General features: G+C 39.8%; 1 protein-coding gene and 1 long non-coding RNA gene across 2 annotated transcripts; both read right to left on the reverse strand.

Moving 5' to 3' along the window:
* Nucleotides 1-1,122: 1,122 nt before the first annotated feature.
* Nucleotides 1,123-2,637, reverse strand: LOC104613323 (uncharacterized). The gene is made up of 2 exons (XM_010281097.3): nt 2,363-2,637; nt 1,123-1,785 (listed from the first exon to the last, which is right to left on the reverse strand). The coding sequence occupies exons 1-2, from the start codon at nt 2,522-2,524 to the stop codon at nt 1,231-1,233; spliced, it is 717 nt and encodes a 238-aa protein (XP_010279399.1). The 5' UTR covers nt 2,525-2,637; the 3' UTR covers nt 1,123-1,230.
* Nucleotides 2,638-4,631: 1,994 nt separating this feature from the next.
* Nucleotides 4,632-6,694, reverse strand: LOC148792112 (uncharacterized). The gene is made up of 2 exons (XR_016085978.1): nt 5,520-6,694; nt 4,632-5,128 (listed from the first exon to the last, which is right to left on the reverse strand). It is a non-coding gene; the product is annotated as an uncharacterized LOC148792112 (long non-coding RNA).
* Between the last annotated feature and the right edge of the window lie 14,844 nt (nt 6,695-21,538).

Here is a 21,538-nt window from a genome sequence, read left to right on the forward strand (position 1 = left end):
AATGATATAACCAAAATTGGCATTCACTTAGGAAATGCCACATGCCGCATGCCACATGGACCAAACTGGGGACAAAATGGGTATTACCTTACCTTGGAGAGCACTATTACGGACGTTATTGGCGTTGGGGTGTTAATGGACCGGTTTTGGGTTGGACCCCTCCGAACCAAAATTTAAACGGATTGAACAGACCGACAAGACATATATTGAATTGGACCAATCTAGACTTAATGATCCAAAGTATTTATTGCATTGGATTTGACCTGATCTATCCATAATAAATTTATACTGGATTGGGTTTGATTGAGCTAATATCTGATCCATTGATGGAAGATAAAAAGCATAAGCAACCAATGGATCAGATTTGAGTTAGAATTAATTTAAAAACAAATTTGAACAGATTAGATGGTCCAAACATTATTGGACCGATTCAAAGTGGTCCAAAATATTTATTGAATTGGATTGGATTGGACCTGATCTTAGTGGTCTATTTGTAATGGATTCATATTGGACTGGATCAGATTGGACCAAATCCAGTCCAATTGACACCTACATGGTATCACTCCGGTCTCTGGCTAAGCTAAGTTGATCAATTCAAATTTGTAAGAAATATGTGTTGCAATAAATGTCAAATTTGACATTTTAGATAAGAATGATAATTTGGATTGATCAATTCAAAACATTTTTAGTAGAAAAATATCTCCTATCGATCAATCCAAAATGCAATAGCAAGGTAATACTACTGTACCAAATACCTCCTTATTGAATGATAATATCAATATTATAAAAACCAATTCAAAAACGAAACTATTTTGACCATCCCTTTCAGGTCAACAGTATGATTATCCAGTTCAAATGAATAAATCCTTTGGTGTTTTTCAAAATAAAATAAAAAAAAAAACTAAAATAAAAATTTGGCCTAAAACCCGTTGTCCGGATTGAATGGATTAATGGTTCACCCACTGGATCAGTGGATTGTTGGCTTTTGGAAAAATAGCGAAATAGCGATTCGGGGTGAAATGGAGCAGGTACCTTAACCAGTTTCCGGCTAAATGGTCCACGACGGTTTGAAAATCTTCCTCTTCTTCATAAAAGAAAAAAAAAAAAAGGTTGAATCATATAGGTATAACACTTCCTTAATTACAAGAAAATAAAATGGAGAATTAATAGAAATTACAAAAGAAGCAACCCACACCATGACCACCATGCATTTAAAATTAATGCACATCCTTAAAAGGCGGATTCAATGTCATCAAATCTCATCATATCCGTAAAAGTAGAAGTGTGAAACTTGGTGGTAGCAGTGGTGGCTGTATCCAAGAAATAAAGCGTAGAGGTGATTATGCAGCAACAAGCAAACATGGGTATGGGCCCAAAAATCCAAAGGAAGAGAGGGAAGGACACATAGAAAGCCCTCAATCCAAGGGACCAGAAATAGTTTGCGCGATTCAAGTTTCTGACAACGTAGGCAATCGATTCTCTTCTGCCTTTCAACGTGGGCATTGTAATCAATGTGCTAACATGAGCGTAGTATCTAATAGACTGCACATTGCAGAGGAAAGCCACAAGGAAGCAGATTAAGATGGTGAAGTACTTGATGGAAGTGACGAGGGGTGTCTTGTTGCCGTAAATCAGGTCCGCTGCCGAGTTGGATGTGCTTGTTGTGCTGTTGGCGAAGACGCCGATGATCGAGCACAGAGTTATGGCTGCCGTTGCTAGTAATGTAGATGCCATTATGCTGTTTCGTAGCGTTTGAACCCCCAACATGCCGTTGCTTTGTGGATCCTAATTAACAAAATTTGTTGCAGATATTGTTATACTTATACTATTACTTGCTGTGTTTGCATCTCGATCAAGCTAACGCTTATTGGCATGACTAGGATCTTCTATCATTGATGAACACCAACACTAATAATTAAGCTTATTAACATCGAAGATATTATATAATACACCAGTTTCAGCTTGATCAGCCCTCCCTGATCCTTGGAAAATTGGAGACAATTTTAGATTCATGGTACCCATCAATCCATCAGGTTAAGAAGAGAAGTGGGATTCATCATCAACTTCAAAACCAATTTTCTATTGGTTCTTGTAGGTATTATATTAATTAGCACAAGAAAGAAATTGCAATATATGGTGGGATATGGAATCGATGATAAGGATTAATATTTGATAAGGGGAGTGAAATCACTTGTTTAATAGATGGTTTGGATTTGCCACATCATCTTCTTTCCAGTTTCCACATGGCAAAAGATGAAACCTTTCTGCTAATTAAATTTACTAAAGAGCGAATTCCATAACCTCCTGCCAACCACTGACCACCATTCAGATAAATGAAAGAGAGAGAGAGAGAGAAACTTACTGCCATCATAGAGATGACCCACTGTCTCCGGCTAATAGCGTTGAGGCCTATAACAGTTCGTTTTGGGGTGCGCAGAATGGTGATGAAAAGCCATAGGTTATAGATCGTCATCACCAACACACCCAACGGAACCAGAACAAGATCCAGGTGCCTCTCCTCCATTCTTGCCTTCTACCTGCATCCACCTCTCTCTCTCTCTCAAGGAGAAAGACAGACGCAACTTCTTGCAAGCTCACATATCGTAATGTTTATCCCACCCAAACGACTATATAATTGAGGTGGCTATTTTGGCGGCACACTTGCGGTAGCGTCTAAAGAGCAATAAAAACAATTAAATAACATATATATATAACGACTTTCTCTCTCTCTCTTATTTTGGTCGCTTGTTAACTCATTCAAAACTGACATAATCTTGATTTATATTTGTGAAGAAACAAATACAACTCTCATTTTTCTGGTTTTGTTAACAGCTATAAGTTGGAAATTGATACATCTCACTGTATATGCTACTAAAGAGGTATGGAAGGTATCGTATCGTACCTTCCAAGTGGTAACCAATCAACTGCCATTCATCACGATTCACGTCATGTGGGTTTATGCTTGGTTAAGATTTATCTGGTACTATACCTTTCCGGAACCATAGAAACTTATCGTCCAAGAAAGAAAGAGGGAAGAAGAAATGTTCATAGTCCCTCTAGACAACCCAGCGTGATAATTAGCGTTGTTGACTAGTAAATTTAGCTGGGCTGAATCTTGTGCAGCTCAGTTGGGGCTTATAGGTAATATGGCCCATGCGTTTGGACTCGGTCGTGGGCTCAGTTCAGCTCCTTACCAACCCAAGTTAATCAGCGGCTGACCGAAGATTTTAGGAGGCTCAGCTCATGGGATCACTTGTCAATTTCTAAATCTAAATTCTGAGAAAGAGAGCTCACCTTTGTCAAAAACTACATTAACAGAATTCAGAAGCCTTTTATTAATTTTTATGAGCAGGGGTACTTTTTGTCTTTTCAAAGACAGAGATATGTCAAAGTTGGTGGTGATCCATTTATGCTTTAAATTTGCAAGCCCAGTAGAACAGATTCCAAATATTAAAGCTCATTTTTGGTTAAATTTAGGGATGGTAATTTTTTTCATTTTTCCAATCTCTATGGGGATGGAAATGAGAAAATTTCATCCCATTGACAGGGATGGAAAGAGCATTTTTAGCTCTATTCCGTGGGATCCCCATTAATATATTGTATATATGTACGCATGTATGCATATATGTATATTAATATTTTTAAAAATATGGTTGAATATGTTTAAATATATTTGAATTTTTTTAATGGGGTTGTAAATTTTAACTATTTTATTTTTAATTTTTTAAATAAAATAATAAACAAAAACAAAATGGTTGACATTATAAAAAATCATGGGTAGTGAAGATCCCCGTAGGGATGGAGATAACCATGCCCCCGCTAGCAGGTACAAGAATCCCCACCCTGTCCCATTGCCATTCTCAATCCAAGCCAATGAGTTGCATTAAAATTTATGTCACTCAATGGGCTCAGGCTTGAAGTTATTTGAGACAGGCTGCCATTTGTAGTGTCTGCAACTCAGTTTTGAGACGCCCAACATTACAAGCATCTTGGTGTTCAATGAAACTCTCAACCCTGATCAGAGAGAAATTAAAACAAATGAATCAAACCAATCAGCTTATAGTTTGATCAAATGACTACTTCAAATGGATGATGGAACACAAAAATTAAAATAAAATAAAATAAAATAAACTAGAATAAGCAGAACATTCAAGTGGCTCTTGATCTTCTTGTTTGTCTTGTAGAAGATATGTTTAACAAAAAAGCTGCACCCATCTTAATGCTGGGCTGGCATGGCACGGCTCGCATGTGGCCCATGCAAAGTGCAAGCCAAGTTGGGTCGTGCTTACCTCCCCTCGGATAATTCGGGGGATTGGCCCAACATAGCCCACGACCTGAGCCTGTGCCAGGCTGGGCCATTCCATGGGCCTGGGCTATGCAGGCTGTGATCCGTGCCGTGGGACTAACCTGTGTCAAGTTGGGCTATGGGTTGGGCCTTGGACCTAGGTCGAACTAGGCCAAACAGTTTTTTTTTTTTTTGACATGATTTTTTTTTTTAGTTTTGCTAAAATACTTAACTTTCCTGAATTCAATAATTCCTTTGAGTTTTGGGAACAAATTGAAAAGATAAAAAAAAATCTAACAAAGAAATTTAAAAAAAAATACTTAAATACTTAACAAAATACAAATTAGAAACAAATAGGAATTTTATTTCTTGAATTTGAACAATACAATGCTCAATGGACAATGGATGAATAAAATATAGAAAATGAAATAAAATATTAAAAAATATAATACAATTATGAATTGAAAATAAAAATTTACATTATTGAAAAAATAACAACTAAATTAAAGGAAATTGAAAAAATTACAATAACTTTAAAAATGAAAAAATACAATAACTGAAATAATGAAATTTTGAGTATACAAAAAAATAAAAAATATTGATTTCATCATTTTCCTTCAAGTTCCATCTCCACCTACATCTTCATCTAATCATCTCCTTGATTGTCATCATTTGTTTCAGGAAAAACATTAGGTGTAATGTCATGCCCTCCTTTGTCTTGTAATCTATCATCACCATCCAACCAATCCTTAAGGCAAATACACATCTCCAAACTTTCGTCATTCATATAGTTTTTCTTGTTGTCCAACATCTTAGTATCTGCACCAAAACACTCTGATAGACCTGTAGACACTAGAGGGGTTAGTAGATCACCTGCATGGCAGCAAGGACTTGCCCTCTCCACCATTCTAAAATATCAAAATTATTTCATCCTTAGATGTAGGAATCAATTAAAGCAAATACTTGCTTGTAAATAAAAATTAACTTCAATACTGATGAACTGATAGTAGATATTTGCCTCTTATACATTAGAGACCTAATTTTGATATTTAACAGAAACAGAGCAACTATGGCAGTGCGCGAGACTCAGGGCTGAGGCCTCTAAGTAGGGCGGGTGGAGAGAGAACAAGTGATGGAGAGAGAGAGAGAGAGGGCTTATGTCTTTTGTCTGGATTTCTCGATTCCCTTTTGATCAAGAAGAAACGAGAGAGAGAGAGTGGGGAAGAGAACTTACGAAACAGAGGAACCCAAAACTGAAGGGTCCAACAAATAGATCGAGCAATGGCTTCTCCGCCAAGAAGCTACAGTTTTCTTTTTGATTATTGTTGGTGAGAGCGAGCGGATTTCAGCATATAAACTTGGCGAATATGGTGAGGAGGGTCATCATAGGTCTCCGAGAGACCTAACGGGGAATGCGCACTGGGGGTCATCACAGGCAGATTTGTTAGTCTTCATTCGAATCGTGAAGGCCCATGCTAACGAGAGCCCCTATATGAAGATTCGTATGGGCTCCGGATGCTCCGTTTGCACAGGTGGGGGTGGAAATTATGAATCAGACACGACGAGCCCTTCATCGACGGCGATTGTAGAAACGGTCCATGCTGAGTAACTGTTCATCTTCTTTGACATAGTAGTTTTCCCCAAAACCTTCAATGAAGAGATGAGAAAGCGTGTTTTCTTGTCTTCATCCCGCCGAGAAACTGCATCAGAAAAACCACAAAGCCAAGAGCGTTGGCTGCTTGTCTGCAAATACCAACAACTTCGGAAGTTGGATTTTCAGCCGATATTCCATGCCAGCTGGTCTGAAACCCCACTGCTCCGACCACTGGCATCTCGTCCATAACGGCCGCAATCATTTTAGGCTACGATGACGCCAGTGGTAGTTCTCTGTTCACCGTGAGAAGACAATGAACAGAGATGAAGATGGATGATGGATAAAAAGAGGAAGAAGGAGAAAGAGAATAAGAATAGGGATGAAATTTAACGAATAGTGGAGGGCAAATTTGACATTTTGTTTCATTCCTTAGCACAACAATTGTAGGGTACCACAATTAGACCTGTTCATGGGCCGGGCCGGGCCAGGCTTGGGTCGGGCTTTGACTCTTTATTAACAGAAAACTGTTAGGCCCGAGCCCGAGCCCGGCCCAACCAACGGGCCTACAACTTGGGCCCGAGCCCGGCCCTGATGAAAAGCCCGAAGCCCGACCTAATAAAAGAAATTCAAAATTTTCTGACATTTTCTATTTTAATTTAAATGTTTTTTTTCCCCTATTTAAATGAACAATGGGTCTACAAGTGAATCAATGACCTCAAATCAAAACATTTATTCAAATAGACATCACATAGGGTTTTTACTTAGGTTTAACTATAGGTCGGGCCGGGTTTACTTAAGTTTAACTATAAGTCGGGCCGGGCCGGGCTATTTTGGCAAAGCCCGAGCCCGGCTCGAATTTTATGCAGGCCGGGCTTTTTGGCCCGAGGTTAAGCCCGCGGGCCAAAAATTCTGTTCAAGCCCGTCCGGGGGTCGGGCCGGGCCGGGCCGGCCCGTCGGGCCACCCGGCCCATGAACAGGTCTAACCACAATACAATATTTAAACAGTAAGGGTACCGCATGTCAATTTCGTTAACTTTAAGGGTAGTTTAAGAGATTTACCCTACTATATATTATACAATTTCTAATTTTAGAAATATGATGAGAATTAATATTTAATGCATCTTGGATACATAAATTGAAAATGAGACATACACATCTAATATAAAATAATTTACCATCTAAATATGATTTTAATTGAGATTTTAAAATATTTATTGTTAAATCATTATTAAGCATTATCAAAACTAATAGAAAAAAAATTATTTCAATTCCATGAATATTGCAGTAATAATTGGGCCAGTATGTGGCCTTTCAAGCCTACCAAAACTTAAAATTCTTTTATTAAAGGTTATTTTTCATCAATAAAATGACAAGAAACACAAATGTAACTTATGTTAAATCTAGATGTCCAAATATCATAAGTAATTGCAATTTTAGAATTAAGATTTGATAACATAGAAATTAAATTTTGTTTATATGAATAAAAAAAATTATAAAGCATCTATTTTAATAGTATTTCTAGAAACTTTTTTAAATTGTGATTTATAAATCTATGTAAAAAAAATTCAAGTTTAATATCTTCAGCTAATAAAAATGGATGTTTAGCCTACACAATATATTTTGTAATTCTTGTCTCATTCTTTCTTAAAAATATTTAAAAGTACCAAAAATCTCACTTCCTATTTGTGCTTGTGATTTTTCTTTCCCTTCTTCTTCTTCTTCTTCTTCTTCTTCTTCTTTCATCAAATGGCGTTTCAAATGTCTGCCCAAGTGGCCAGTACCACCACAATTACTATAACTAAAGTCATTCCTACATTTTTGACAAACAACTTTCTTTCCCTTTCCCTCAACCTCCACTATTTTAAATATTATTCAAACTGAGCTAATATGCCTACTGTTCTCCCCTTTATTTCCCTTACCTCTAGTAGTAGTACTAGGGGTGGGAACTGATTAGGGCGGATTCAGCCCTCCAATGATATTGTGACACGTGACACCTCAGAACAAATAGGTGACACCCGGAACCACTTAGGCAACAATTTGCCTTAGCCAAGTTGATGGTGTCCCACCTGGCGGCCTGGCACATGGGTGACCTGGCAGCTTGGCCCTAGCGTGACCTGGCCCTAGCGCGAGCTGGTAGCGTGGCACAGGCGCAAGCTGGAAGCCTGGCACTAGCGCGACCTGGCGGTCTGACCCTAGCGCGAGCTGGCTGCCTGGCACAGGCGTGACCAGGCGGCCTGGCCCAGGCGCGACCTGGCAGCCTGTTACAAGCGCCAACCTTGCGACCTGGCACATGTGCCGACCTAGCCACTTGCAAGACGTGCTCGTCGACGAATACGACATGCATATCCAAACACTCCCACGATCCTTGGAAGTTGGCCCACGTGCCTAACAATCCAGAGGGTGGTCAACGTGCATGGCGGTTACCTTAGGGAATCTCGGACCACTTAGACGACTTCTCAGAAATGTAGGATATGGTGCGTGAAGCCCATGCCAAACAATGCCTATATAAAGGCACCAACCTCAATGCCATGGGGGGGGGGGGGCAAGTAAAGCATATTCTACCTCTCATACTTTGTGATTTTTAGCTCGCAGTCTACTATGAGAGTACTGACTTAAGCATCGGAGCGACCTCACCGGTTTAGCCACCTAGGGTCCTCTGACATTGATTCCTTGCAGGTCTCTAAAGAACTACGAAGCTCAACAATCAATCAAACTCGCCACCAGGCAGCTCGACATTCTGGTCAGCTCGTCACCTAACCTGCCTAGCTCGACCCAGCCAGTTCGGCACCTAACCTGCCCAGCTCGGCCCAGTTAACTCGGCACCTAACCTGCCCCCAGCTCGGCCTAGTCAGCTCGGCATCCAGGTCCTTATCCAGCAAAAGTTCACTTCGGCTTCTGAGTCATCGGCCACTTATAAGTAGACCAAATGACAAGGTACTTGGCACAAAAAATTGATACACCACCAAAAATTGATTCGTCAATTGGCATCGTCTGTGGGAAATGCTACAAAAAGCTAAGTTCTCATCCTCGGAAAGGCTAAGTCCTCTTCTTTCAAAAAGCTAAGTTCTCACCTTTTAGAAACTAAATGCTCTCAATCTCTAGTTTCCATTTTTTATGAACTCAGAGACTATACAGAAAGTTGATGGCCAACAGACTAAGCAGCTCTACCAACTTTATTTCAACACAGATAAAGCCTCATTAGTCCTCTTCGCGAGGTACCCTCTACAAAGATGAGCTCTTCGTGGCTTCCACGGGAGTAGGCGGCCAACAGATTGCATGGACGCCCCTACCGGTCGAGCCTTCCAAGGCTCCCGTGCGAGCTGGTGACCTAAAGTCAATAGTGCTGCCCCCGTAGGTCGAATTCCTAGTAGCTTCTTGTAGGAGTGGGTAACCAACGCCACTAATGAGGCTAATGCAGCGCAACCATAGCTCTAAGGCGCGACCTGGCTGCCTGGCCCAGGCGCCGACCTGGCGGCTTGGCCCAGGTGTCGACCTGGCAGCTTGGCACTGGCGCCGACCTGGCCCAGGTGCGAATTGGCGAGATGATAAAAGACTTCGGCTCCACAAAAGACTCAAACGCCTCTTCGGCATGGGCAAAATCAAAGATCAAAGAGAGTGGACTACAAGTCGCTCCTAGAGCTTAAGGGCTAAAGTACCGAACTGGCAAAGACTTCGGCACCACATAAAACCCAGTCGCCTCTTCGACATGGGCAAAATCAAAGATCAAGGAGAGTGGATTACGAGTCACTCCTAGAGCCCAAGGGCTAAGGTACTGAGCTGATAAAAGACTTCGGCACCACATAAGTCCCAGTCGCCTCTTCGGCATGGGCACGTAAGACCTAACTGCCTCTTCGATATGGGCAAAATCAAGGGTAAGGAGAGTGGATTGCGAGTCGCTCCTAGAGCCTAAGGAATTGAATCGACACTTACGAGCTCATCGAATTAGCCATTTCAGGCCCAAAGGAGCAATATACTCCCTTCGCCGAGTTACTTTCAGCTCGGGAGTGGGGGGCAAATGATGAGGGCGGATATGGCCCTCCAATGATATTGTCACACGTGGCACCTCGGAACAACTAGGTGACACCCGGAACCACTTAGGCAACAACTTGCTTTAGCAAAGTTGATGGTGTCCCACCTAGCGGCCTGGCCCAGGCGCGACCTAGCGGCCTGGCCCAGTCGCGACCTGGCGGCATGGCCCTGGCGCGAGCTGGCAGCCTGACACAGGCGCGAGCTGGCAGCGTGGCACAGGCGTGAGCTGGCAGCCTGGCACTGGCGCGACCCGGCGGCCTGACCCTGGCGCGAGCTGGCAGCCTAGCACAGGCTCCGATCTGGCGGCCTGGCCCAGGCGCGACCTGGCAACCTGTTATAGGCGCTGACCTGGCGACTTGCAAGACATGCTCGCCGACGAATTCGGCATGTATATCCAAACACTCCCACGATCCTTGGAAGTTGGCCCACGTACCGAACGATCCAGAGGGTGGTCAACGTGCATGGCGGTTACCTCAAGGAATCTCAAACCACTTAGATGACTTCTCTGAAATCTCGGATATGGTGCGTGATGCCCACGCCAAACAATGCCTATATAAAGGCACCAACCCCAATGACATCGGAGTGACCTCGTCGCGTTAGCCACCTTGGGTCCTCTGACATTGATTCCTTGCAGGTCTCTAAAGAACTACGAAGCTCAACAATTAATCTAGCTCGCCACCAGGCAGCTCGACCCTTTGGTCATCTCTGCAACTATTAGGCAACTCGGCACTCTGGTCAGCTCGTCACCTAACCTGCCTAGCTCGACCTAGCCAGCTCATCACCTAACCTGCCTAGCTCGGCCCAGTCAGTTCGGCACCTAACTTGCCCAGCTTAGCCCAGTTAACTCGGCACCTAATCTGCCCCCAGCTCGGCCTGATCAGCTCGGCATCCAGGTCATCATCCAGCAAAAGTTCACTTCGGCTTCTGAGTCATCAGCCACTCGGAAGCAGACCAAATGACGAGGTACTTGGACAAAAAATTGATACATCACCAAAAATTGATTCATCAGGAACATCGACAATATCAATAACATCCATATTGGCACTAACACTATCATATTGCGGTTGAACATCAACATCGTTGACATTGACTACATTGGGGAATTGGTGTCAAGAGCGAGAGGAGGAGCTGACCATTTTTTTAACTATAAAAAAAATAAAAATTAATTTAATTGCACTTACCTGAATTGCTGGTTCAGAATTTCTATGGTTGAAGCCTCTAAGTCTCTCAAATTGCTAATTTGAGATATCCAAGCAAGCCTTCTTCTTGTCGAAACTTGCATCAAATTGAGAATTGGAGAGTAGAGAGAGTATGAGAGTATATGTGACTATATGAAAGTATGATGTATGAGAAGATATTGAGATTTAAGAAAGTACAAGAGACTATGAGAATTGGTGTGATGAGAATAGTGGAGGATAAGGCTATAAATAATTTAATTCATTAAAATACCCTAAAAACTAGCTGTTTTTTAGTTATTGAGAGGGCTATTTTGGTCATTATAAAGTTACTTATCACTTTATCTAAATACCCCCTAAACTAGTTATTATATAATGGAGGAGGCATTACTGTCATTTTATCTCCCCAAAGCCAAAATACATAAATACCCCATATATAACTGTTTATAGCTGTTGGGAGGGTCTCCAACTTCTAGTTCTTTGGACAAGTCAGACCGTACCAACCTATGGGCCACGAGTAATACGACACAACAGTGCAGGCCAAACTGACCTGGCCCATCGACCTAAAACCCCAAACCCGGTATGGCCCATACGCATATAAACCTCTAGCTAAACACTCGTTAAAGTTGGTATTTATTCGAAATGCCAACGTGGTTGCCTCTGGTGAGTGGGTTCACGCGTCCAGTGAATCCACGGGACTCACGAAGGGTTTCTTCATCTCAAAGTGAAGTATTATTGTAATTTTCAAGGGTTTTCTTGCAAAACTATCATTCCATCTTACGCCACAAATATGAAATTCCATTTGTGCATGTCTGAACGTAATCGCTCGTGATTGGTTACATAGAAAATTATACAGCAGCAGAGGTCAATTGTCATTGATGCCAACAACAAAACCGTGGACGACTGAACGCGTGTTAAACGTTGGGCTACCATTCCTAGATTTCACCTACGAATCTTTCGTTCTACATTCTTCTACTCTCTCTTGAACTCTCCTTGAGTCCTTTGGTTCTTATAAAGAGGTCTGTAACGCCTTAAGATTAGATTCACTGATCCCTGATACAAATATTCTTTGGAGAAGCTTATTTACGATGACCCATCATAGACACCCTCCACCGCCCGGTCCTTTTGCTCCGCCACATCCAGGGCCCTACTGGCCGCCAGGGCCACCGCCACCAGGGCCGCCAGGGCCACCGCCACCAAGACCCTACGGCTACGGTTCACCACCGCCACCAGGGCCACCTCCACCACCGGGACCACCTCCTCCTCCCCCTTTTTTCGATCCCTTCGGCCCTCCACCACCACCACCGGGTCCACCTGGTCCTCCCCCACCGCCGGGACCATACTATCCACCACCTTATTAGCATATATCCATCAATATCTGGTTCGTATTAACTGAGCTATTTGTTATTTAATTATGTTTTTCCTACGTTTTGTGTAATACTGTAACGAGAGTTGTTGAATATACTCGTATGAGGTCTTGATGCGTTTAATATTGCTTATATGTATATGAAATGAAACTAATATTATGTTGGTTGTCTATTACCAATTTGTAGAACTATTTGGGTTCGATTCTTCTTTTCCTTTGCTTTGAACACGATTGAATTCAGTGCGGGAATTAATTTGTGAAAACACGGATAACTACAGAGGCCCAAAAGGCTAATTAATTTTTCTCAGGTGCGCCTTTGTTCCAGCAGAGGTAAACAATAGAAATCGAAGGGCATTTTTGTTTTTCTCCCATTCATCAGTCATCATCACAAGCAAAAAGGACGCTAGGGCTGCAAATGGATTCTAATTCACTGAATATGAATTTACCTCAACGCTTATATTTGATATTCAGGCTTCGTTTGGTAAAAGAGCAAATACAAATTTGTTTGATACAAATGCAAAAAGGAAAGTTTCAGGAAAATGCGAAGTTGGGCCAGATTTTCAGGGTAGATTGTATCAATTGCATTTTGGTTCTGATGGATGGGAATTGGCCTTATATATTTGTGATCGTTTTATTATTTAAAAGATGGATACAAACCAAAGTTCACGCTATTTGAAGCTAACTTACCAAAGGATATTGAATTAGTGATCACGATTCAGATTGTTGTTTGATCCTAATCCGATTTAAACACCTTCGTCTTAAAACAACTTCAGAGTGTGGGGATTTGGCAATTTAAATTTAAATTTGAATAATCCCATTGGAAATAATGGAGTTCTTAATCAAGGGAATTAAATCCCTCTTCTTTAGGTAAGCGTTTTGATAGGGGAAATTGCCCTAAAGAATTAATCTCCCCTGGTGTGTGAAGTATTCTTTCTATTTCTTAAACTTATCCTAATCATAGACTACGTCTTTTGCAATCACGAAAGACCAAAGGCTGATACGAGAAGAAGGAAATCGACTTCGTAGTTACGGCATCTGGAGGTATAATGTTTATTTATTTTAATTGTTTTGATCGGCCAAAGCGCACTCACTTGTATTCAAGATCTGTTCATGTGAGGTCTGTTTTATTATTTTAGTTTGTTATTCTATGTTTTTACATTGATTTTTCATAGACCAGCGACTACATGGCCGAACTTCATGTAAAGTAATGTAAGAGAAAGTAGTGCCAATGAATCATGGAGTTGTTCTGATATGCCACAAATGAAATTACAGAAAAAAGACAGGAGGAGGATTGTGGTATTAAGTGAAAAGGTTTCATTGACTGTTGTAAATTTTCAATTTCACTGTACCAACACCACATGTAGGAATGGTGGTGGTTCATTCTACATCCCTTTGTTCCAACTTTCAAAATGTTTATGTAACTGTTCAGAAAGACGGGTTCCTTTCATTATTCGTCGTTGTTTGTGCTCAAACTGAACAATCAATTAATCTGACACTGGCTAACAGATTTGCAACAGAGAGGCTAATATGAAGCAATCTTCATCGCATTTCTTTTGCTTTTCATCATTGCTTGTTCTCAAACTAAACAATGGAGTGATCCAACACTTTGGCTGACGGATCTGCAAAGTGGCTGATCATATGAAGCAACGTTCGACTTCAAAGAAGGATCTTCTCTGATATTATTGCCGCCGGAGGATAAACGCAGCGTGAGAATAAGAAATGGGCTTATCAGATATGGAAAACAGCTGAATCATGGCCAACCATGGATGCACCAGAAAATCCATCTCCATGGTCAGGTCGGCGAGATAGGAAGTTACCATTGTGAGGATTCTACTGAAACGGAAGGTTTGAGTTGTGTACGAGGGTGTCAATTGGACCGGATTTGGTCCAATCCGATCCTGTCCAAATCCGGCGAATACTTTGGACCATTTTAGATCGGTCCAATTCAATGTCTAGAGTCTAGACCATTTATATCTATTTAAATTGGTTTTAATTTAGATTGGTTCCAATTCATACTTGGTATATTGACACCTGCACTCTTATTTTCTTTCAATTGACCAGATATTTTAGTTCAATCAGATCCAATCCAATACAGATGGAATAGGTCCAATCCAATCCAATAAATATTTTGGACAATTAAGTCTAGAATGGTCCAATTCAATTTGTCTTATTCATCTCTCCAATCCATTTGATTTGGTTTTGAGTGTTTATTTGTTATAGTAGCATTGCACTGGAGCAAGGATTAGCTGAACGTGATGGCTGTTTGGCGGGCTGTAGAACTCATGATAAGATTTCAAACCAGTAATAAAATGTATGAGACCCACACCTTTCACAGTGGGTCCCATGAATTCCACAGTCCGCTGAACAGCCATGCATCGCATTCACCTAATCCTTGTTGCATTTTGGATTAATTGTATGCACATGAGAAAACATCACTTTGGCATTTTAGGTAGAATTAGCAATTTGTATTGATCAATTTAAAATTTTACATGTTTTACACAAATTGGTATTAATCAATTCAAAATGCAACACAACCCAACACCACACCACTGTACCAAACGCCCCAAAATGGTTGGACCATTTTATGTACCATTATCCTTGTTCCCCACTTTGTATTGGCGATTTCTCCAACAAAAATTTACTGTTAAGAGTTTGAATTTTTAATGTTAAATTTATCCAAAAAATTTGCTTTTATGTACACAATTACTGCTTTGTGGTTGAAATTTGCCACCATGAAACAAGGGAATAGGTAGATGAACATGTGAGACTGTTTGGGGCATCCAACTAAATTGCAAAATTTAGGTAAGCTCACTATGGGGCTATTTGGTTCGTTGCTTATAGTAACTTTTCTTCTTATACCAATTATCAGTAGAAAATCAATAGAATAACTTTGGCTTTATATATATATATATATATATATATATATATATATATATATAATAACTTCAATAAGTAAGCTTAAGGAAAATTAGTCTAAGTAAAATCTACTTATGACCAACAATAATTATATTCCCTATTGATAAATAACACTTTTTGACCAATAATTTGTTATAAACCTATTGATGAACCAAACACCACCTAAATGATCTAACTAATATACACGCTCCTTAAGGCTATGTTTGGTTTGAAGTATAAAGTAGGGAAAAGAAGAGAAAGGTAGGGAAACCTTTAGGCTCCGTTTGGTTTGTGGGATGGGGATGAGGAAAAAGGAATATTTCAAAAATATTCATTTTTCTCTCATTTGTTTTGAAGGAAATAGAGGGATGGGATGAGAAAAATGTGGGATGTCAAATTCCAAAATCGTGGATTTGGGGTCGCACCAAAACCGTGTGACCTCGGTGGAAAAATTTGAGAAACCACTGTTACCATCGATGACGAACAAAGGAGGGAACCATCGATGACGAATAGAGGAGGGAGAGAACCAGTGCCTTTCCCATTACTATTAGCGTTCTGCTACCTCCCCTTCCTCGTTTGAACCCAGAAGCAGAGCAGCGGCGGCAGCACCCCCTCTCAGTCACTCCCTTACTCCCTCTCTCCTCTCTTCTTCTCTTTCTTCTTCTTCCGTCTTTTGTTTTTCACCCAAAAAAAAAGCAATGTTCATTGTCTTCTCGACAACGAACACAGGAAATACCAGTGGCGGTTACCAGGATCATTTACCCTCTAGTACCACTCCGTTCATTGTCTTTGCTTTCCGCCGACGAACTACTGTCTCCGGTGGCACTATTTTCTTTCCAATGGTGACCAGCGACACTGTTCATCATCTTCGCTTTTCCGCTGGTGAACTACTATTCGTCTTCCTCTTGGTGCAACAGAGCACTCCACAGTGGCTATACTCCATCATTCCTACCATCTCCGGCAACCGTTTCACTAGTTTTGACTAGTTTCTCCGATCATCCATTGTTTTTTATTCCCTCATTTTCCCTCTCTCTCTCTCTCTCTCTAATCGCCGCTGCAATCATGGAACTCTCTTCTTCACCTTACATGAACCCGGCGAAGAAGTAACTCGTCATAGTGCTTTTCTTATTATTTTCCCATATATAAAATCAGACAATGGAAGTGAAAATTTTTATACTTTCTCATTCCATCCCATCCCACCCAAATCTTTCCACAACCATGAAAACTTTCAGCCCACTATGCTGACAATTTTGATATTCCTAGGTGGTGCTGTTCTCTTACCGAGGAAATGTATGACCAATTTTAATCTGAGTTATTTATTTTGATAGGTTAGAAGAGAGAAAGGCGTCAGTCTCGTTTAGGGATGACAATCTGACCAGCCCCATCGGCCCCACCCTGCCCTGTCTCAATTACGGAGGTTTTTCTGACCACTGATTGGGGTCCAGGATAATATTTGTCCACCCTGCCTCGAATTGCATTCAAGATTTAAAATTTTGTAAGGCACCGTTGCAGCCAAATATTTTTTTGTAGCTTATTGGGCTGTATTGGCTTGGTATCAAGTCATTTTGGACAACATTTTCGAACCGCTATTGATTTGGATGTTTAGATCATTTGGCCCGGGAATTATTCAGGTAATCAGTTCCGTTTTATCTTAAATTTGAAATCTGGTAAAAAATCATTGAAAAATTTAATAAACCGTTGACATGGGCAGTCGAACTATCAACCTATTGACCCATTCAATGAATTTTGACCATTTTTTTATTTTTTTTAATTTTAATGTCAGAACAGACCGTCTGTTCAAACCAGATGATCGAACCATTGACCCAGAAACCAGTGCCCAGAATGATTCCGTTTTCAGGTTTTTCAAAACGTTGGTTTTGGATTTGTATCAACCAAATCCCATAAGGCTATATGCAATTCGATTTTAGTATTCTCCTCAAAACTCTCTCATTAATAAACCCCTATAATTACGTCATCTCCCTAATAACTCACTCCTTATTAATTCTAATTTATCTCACTCCTTATTAATTCTTAAACAACCCTCTCCCCCTCCCCCTCCTTAATACCTCTTATATTTAATGCAACTTTTTAAAATCAAATTTGTCTTTAAGTAAAAGGATTTGAACCTTGATCTTTGGCTTATAATATTAAAATTGTATCCATAAATTCACATCAAATCATACTCCAATTACTTGATATAACCATATACATTTTGATTCTTAATTGAACGTCTCTTTTTGGTGAATGTTTGCCACTAAAGTTAATTATTAAAATTTATACACTAATAAATATTAATACAATTCATATTATTTTTATTGAAAATTTAGGTACATATACATTTTAGCCATTCCATCATTTTTCAGTATTTATCAATTATGTCTCAATATCTCACTTTATATAAACCACTAAAGTAGTTTTTTGTATGCATATTTATTGTTATTATTTTTTAGGCTTAATTTGGAAGAAGTACAAATACAAATATATACGATACAAATACATACAAAATAAGAGGCTTTGCACTCTACATATTTGTATTTGTATTCTAAGATTTATTTGAATTTTTTAGAATATTTGTATATCTTAGGCTCCGTTTGGGAAGAGTGCAAGTGCCGGTATACATTCCAATTCAGTTTTGCTAGTGTTTGGCAAGAATATATTTATGTATTGACAATGATAGAAAGCACAGTTTTCAATGCATGTTTGCATCCATAATGATAGGGAATTTTACATAAAAATTGATGTGCATTTGCACTCAAAGTTGATCAAATGTTAAGATTCATGTTTGCATCCATTACAACTGAAACTCGTTTGGCAAAAAAGTAAATTTACCATTGCAAAACGAAACCAACTTGGCATTTGTATGGTCCAAAATGCAATCTACATATTTGCATTTGCACTCTATTTGCACTCTTCCCTAATCGAAGCCTTAACTTTTCATCTAAGAGGTGTGCTCTAGTTAGGGAGCGGAAGTGCTCTGGTTAGGGAGTGGGAATGTGAGAGGAGAGACGACAGTGTTATCATCCAAGACCAGAGATCTATATTCTTTGTAGATGGAGGAAGGACTAGGAAGGTGAACATCTTGAGGAAATCTGAATCGTTGGAAAATCTAGCTACTTGCAGCCTATACGGGAAAATTTTGTCTAATAAATCACTCAATATCAAAGGGGTTTTAGGTTCTAGTGGAGTTTAGGATGAAAGAGACAACAGAAATTTGGCTAAGGAAGCTGAAGAAGTGGCAGATGAAATGGTGTTAAGGAGAAGAGGAAGAAACCGACAGGAAGGGAAGCAAAGTCTCCATGTCCGGGTGTGAGTAGATGTTATTGAACCTCAAGCGAAGGGGGCTTGGGGCTTGTTGGATGATGAAAAGGAAGAATGGTTTGCATTCAAATATGAAAAACTCCCCATTTTTTGCTTTAGCTGTGGACGACTTGGACACAGTGAAAAATACTGCGAATATAAAGAAGAGTTGTAGAAAGAAGTAGATGAAATATCATAACAACTAGGTTGGAATCTAATGAAAGACTATAGAGGACCCACTAGCTATGGCCCCAGGTTAAAGGATGAGGGTCATTTCCTGAACAAGAAGAGGGTTGATGCCAAACTAGTGGGAGAGGAGCCTACTTGGGAAGGATTATGTATGGAGCCAAATATCGAAAAATCTCAGTTGGTGGTGGCGAAGCATTCTGGGGTAAAAGGAGTGAAGATAGGAGGGGGGAACACACTAGAGGAGAAGAGAAGCCATGTGATAATCAAAGGAAGCTGCAGTAGAACAAAGGAGGACGAAAGCACTGGAAGATTTGTTAGTGGTCTTAACACCAAACTATCGTCGGTAAAGGGCTTACGGTGACACTCGAGCATCCTCTCCAATGAGCACTGGTTCCAAAGAGGGATAAGCCTGACTGAAACAAACATTACCTTTCCAATGAAAGGGAACAAGCTTGACCAAGTACAAATAGAGTTTCTTCACTAAAATAAGAAATAACTAAGGCTTGCGCATGAAGAAATCCCCGAGTCTAGCAGTGTTGTGCTCGGCCCTCTGTTCCTTAAGCCAAATAAGGAAAAAGGTCCTCTGTTCCTTAGACAAACCCTAGACTTTGTCTAAGAATCATTGCAGGAGGATTGGAGATCCCCCAAAGTCCAAGTCCCTAAAGCGGTGGCCAGGGTGCTCAAGCCAAAAAGGTTTTAAAAAACAAGTAATTGGCGGGATTATTCCTTCTACACAGAAGGAAGAAATTTTGGGTTGCCTCAAGAAAGCCAGATTCGGATGACTAAGAAGATTAGAAGTTTTTATTTTATTGTGTTAACAAAGCACAAATCCCTTCTAAATGACAGAATCCCTTTGAGGCCTCTTCACGAAAAGATGGAAGTCTCTTTCCAAATCACAAAAAAGACCAATCAGGATAGACAGAAAAGGAATACAAAGAGACCTAGGGTTCCAAGGATGATACGAACAAATCCGGTTGATGGTGGTTGCAAACAAGGGCTTATGAGAGTTGACCCGAGACAACTCCATTTTGTGAGATGAAGCTTTGGTGTTGAAATTCTTAGGGTATGGGATCCTCCTTGACAATTCGAGCAATGAAAGAATCCCTGAGGTTGGAAAGACCAAACATTGTGTTTTTTAGTGAAACAAAGTGCTCATTGGTTAATTGTCGGAAGAGTAGCATAGTGGAATTGTTGGGGTGTGGATTTCGTTGGTCTATCAGGTGGTTTAGCTCTTTTTTGGGGAAAAATATCTTCATCTTAAAATAGAGCATGCAAGTAAGAATGTGATCCATACAAGAATAGTTTGGGAATTATGGTTTAGTTTGGTGGTGCTCCTTTGTTTATGGGAAGGCTCAGAAAAGAAAAAAGGCCCATCTTTTATGAGAAGCTTTCAAATCTTGCAGATTATGTAAATGGCCCATGGTGCTGTGTGGGAGATTTCAATATGGCTTTCAATTTTGATGAAAAAGAAGGGGGGAAGAGGTATAAATAGAGTTACATCAAACAGACAAGGAATATGCTTAAAAATTGGGGGTTAATGAAAATCCTTTTCTATGTTCCTAGGTTCACATGGAATAACAAGAGGGATGGGATGGAAAACATTAAAGTCAAATTGGATAGGGGACTTTGCAATTTGGAATGGCAAGAAGCTTTCATAGTTGTCAAGGCGACACCTTATACATATATAAAATTATTATTTAATATTTTTTTAATTTATTGGTTTGATATTTTATTAGTTGTTGTATTCCTTTAAAATACATCTAGTACATGGTATCATTTTAATATTAAGACAAGTTAAAAGAATACCCTTTTTCTGTCAAAGGGTTTTCTTTGTTCGATTGGAGAGGAAGGAGAACCAGACAACACTTCTATCTCGAGCCCCAGCCCAACTCCATCGCACCTCAACTCCAACAGCAGCAGCAGGTAAGTTTTTCTTCTTCTTCTTCTTCTTCAAATTTCAGTTGAAAAAATAGGGGCTCCACCAAACCTCCTTTTTTTTTTTTTCTAAAAAACAGGGGTAGAACCCCTATATTCCTCTCAATAATCAATCCTCTCTCCACTCATCATCATAATCATCATCTTCTTCTTCTTCTCTTCTTCTTCCACTCCGCCCCATGAGGCCACGAGTCCAACAGTCGTCCGCCCCTTGCCTCCTTGAGTTGCGTCCATTCTTTTGTTTTTTTTTTTTTGAAAAATTGAGATTTGAAATGTTTGAAATGCTTTATTTTGAAAATCTGAACTGAAACTTGATTATATGCTATGCTGAATCCAAAATCTGAGATTTGAAATGTTTGAATTTTTATTTTGTTTCATTAATGTTTTTTTTTTACATGGCTGAACTACTCTAGTGCTCTTTTATTTTTTTTATAAGTTTTGGTTTTGATTGTATGGGTGATTTTTTTTTTTTTAATTTCTATTTGTATATAAGTATATTGTAATATTGCATTTGCTGATTTGCATTATGGTTGCTTGTTTACTTAGGATTTAGGAAATATATGAATATTGCAATATTGAATTTGCTGATTTGTATTATGCGTTATTTTGAAAATCTGAATTCAGAAACTTGATTGTATGCTATGCTGAATTAATATGATTATGCTTAGTGTAATGTGTAGCTAGTAAAAGCAAATATAACATATAAAATAGTTTAAGTCCTTTAGGAAGTATATAGAAATCTATAGATTTTATATTTATAGGTTCCATCACCT

This window comes from Nelumbo nucifera, chromosome 4 (genome assembly GCF_055504915.1).
Source record: "Nelumbo nucifera cultivar China Antique chromosome 4, China Antique-T2T, whole genome shotgun sequence".
NCBI lineage: Eukaryota > Viridiplantae > Streptophyta > Magnoliopsida > Proteales > Nelumbonaceae > Nelumbo > Nelumbo nucifera.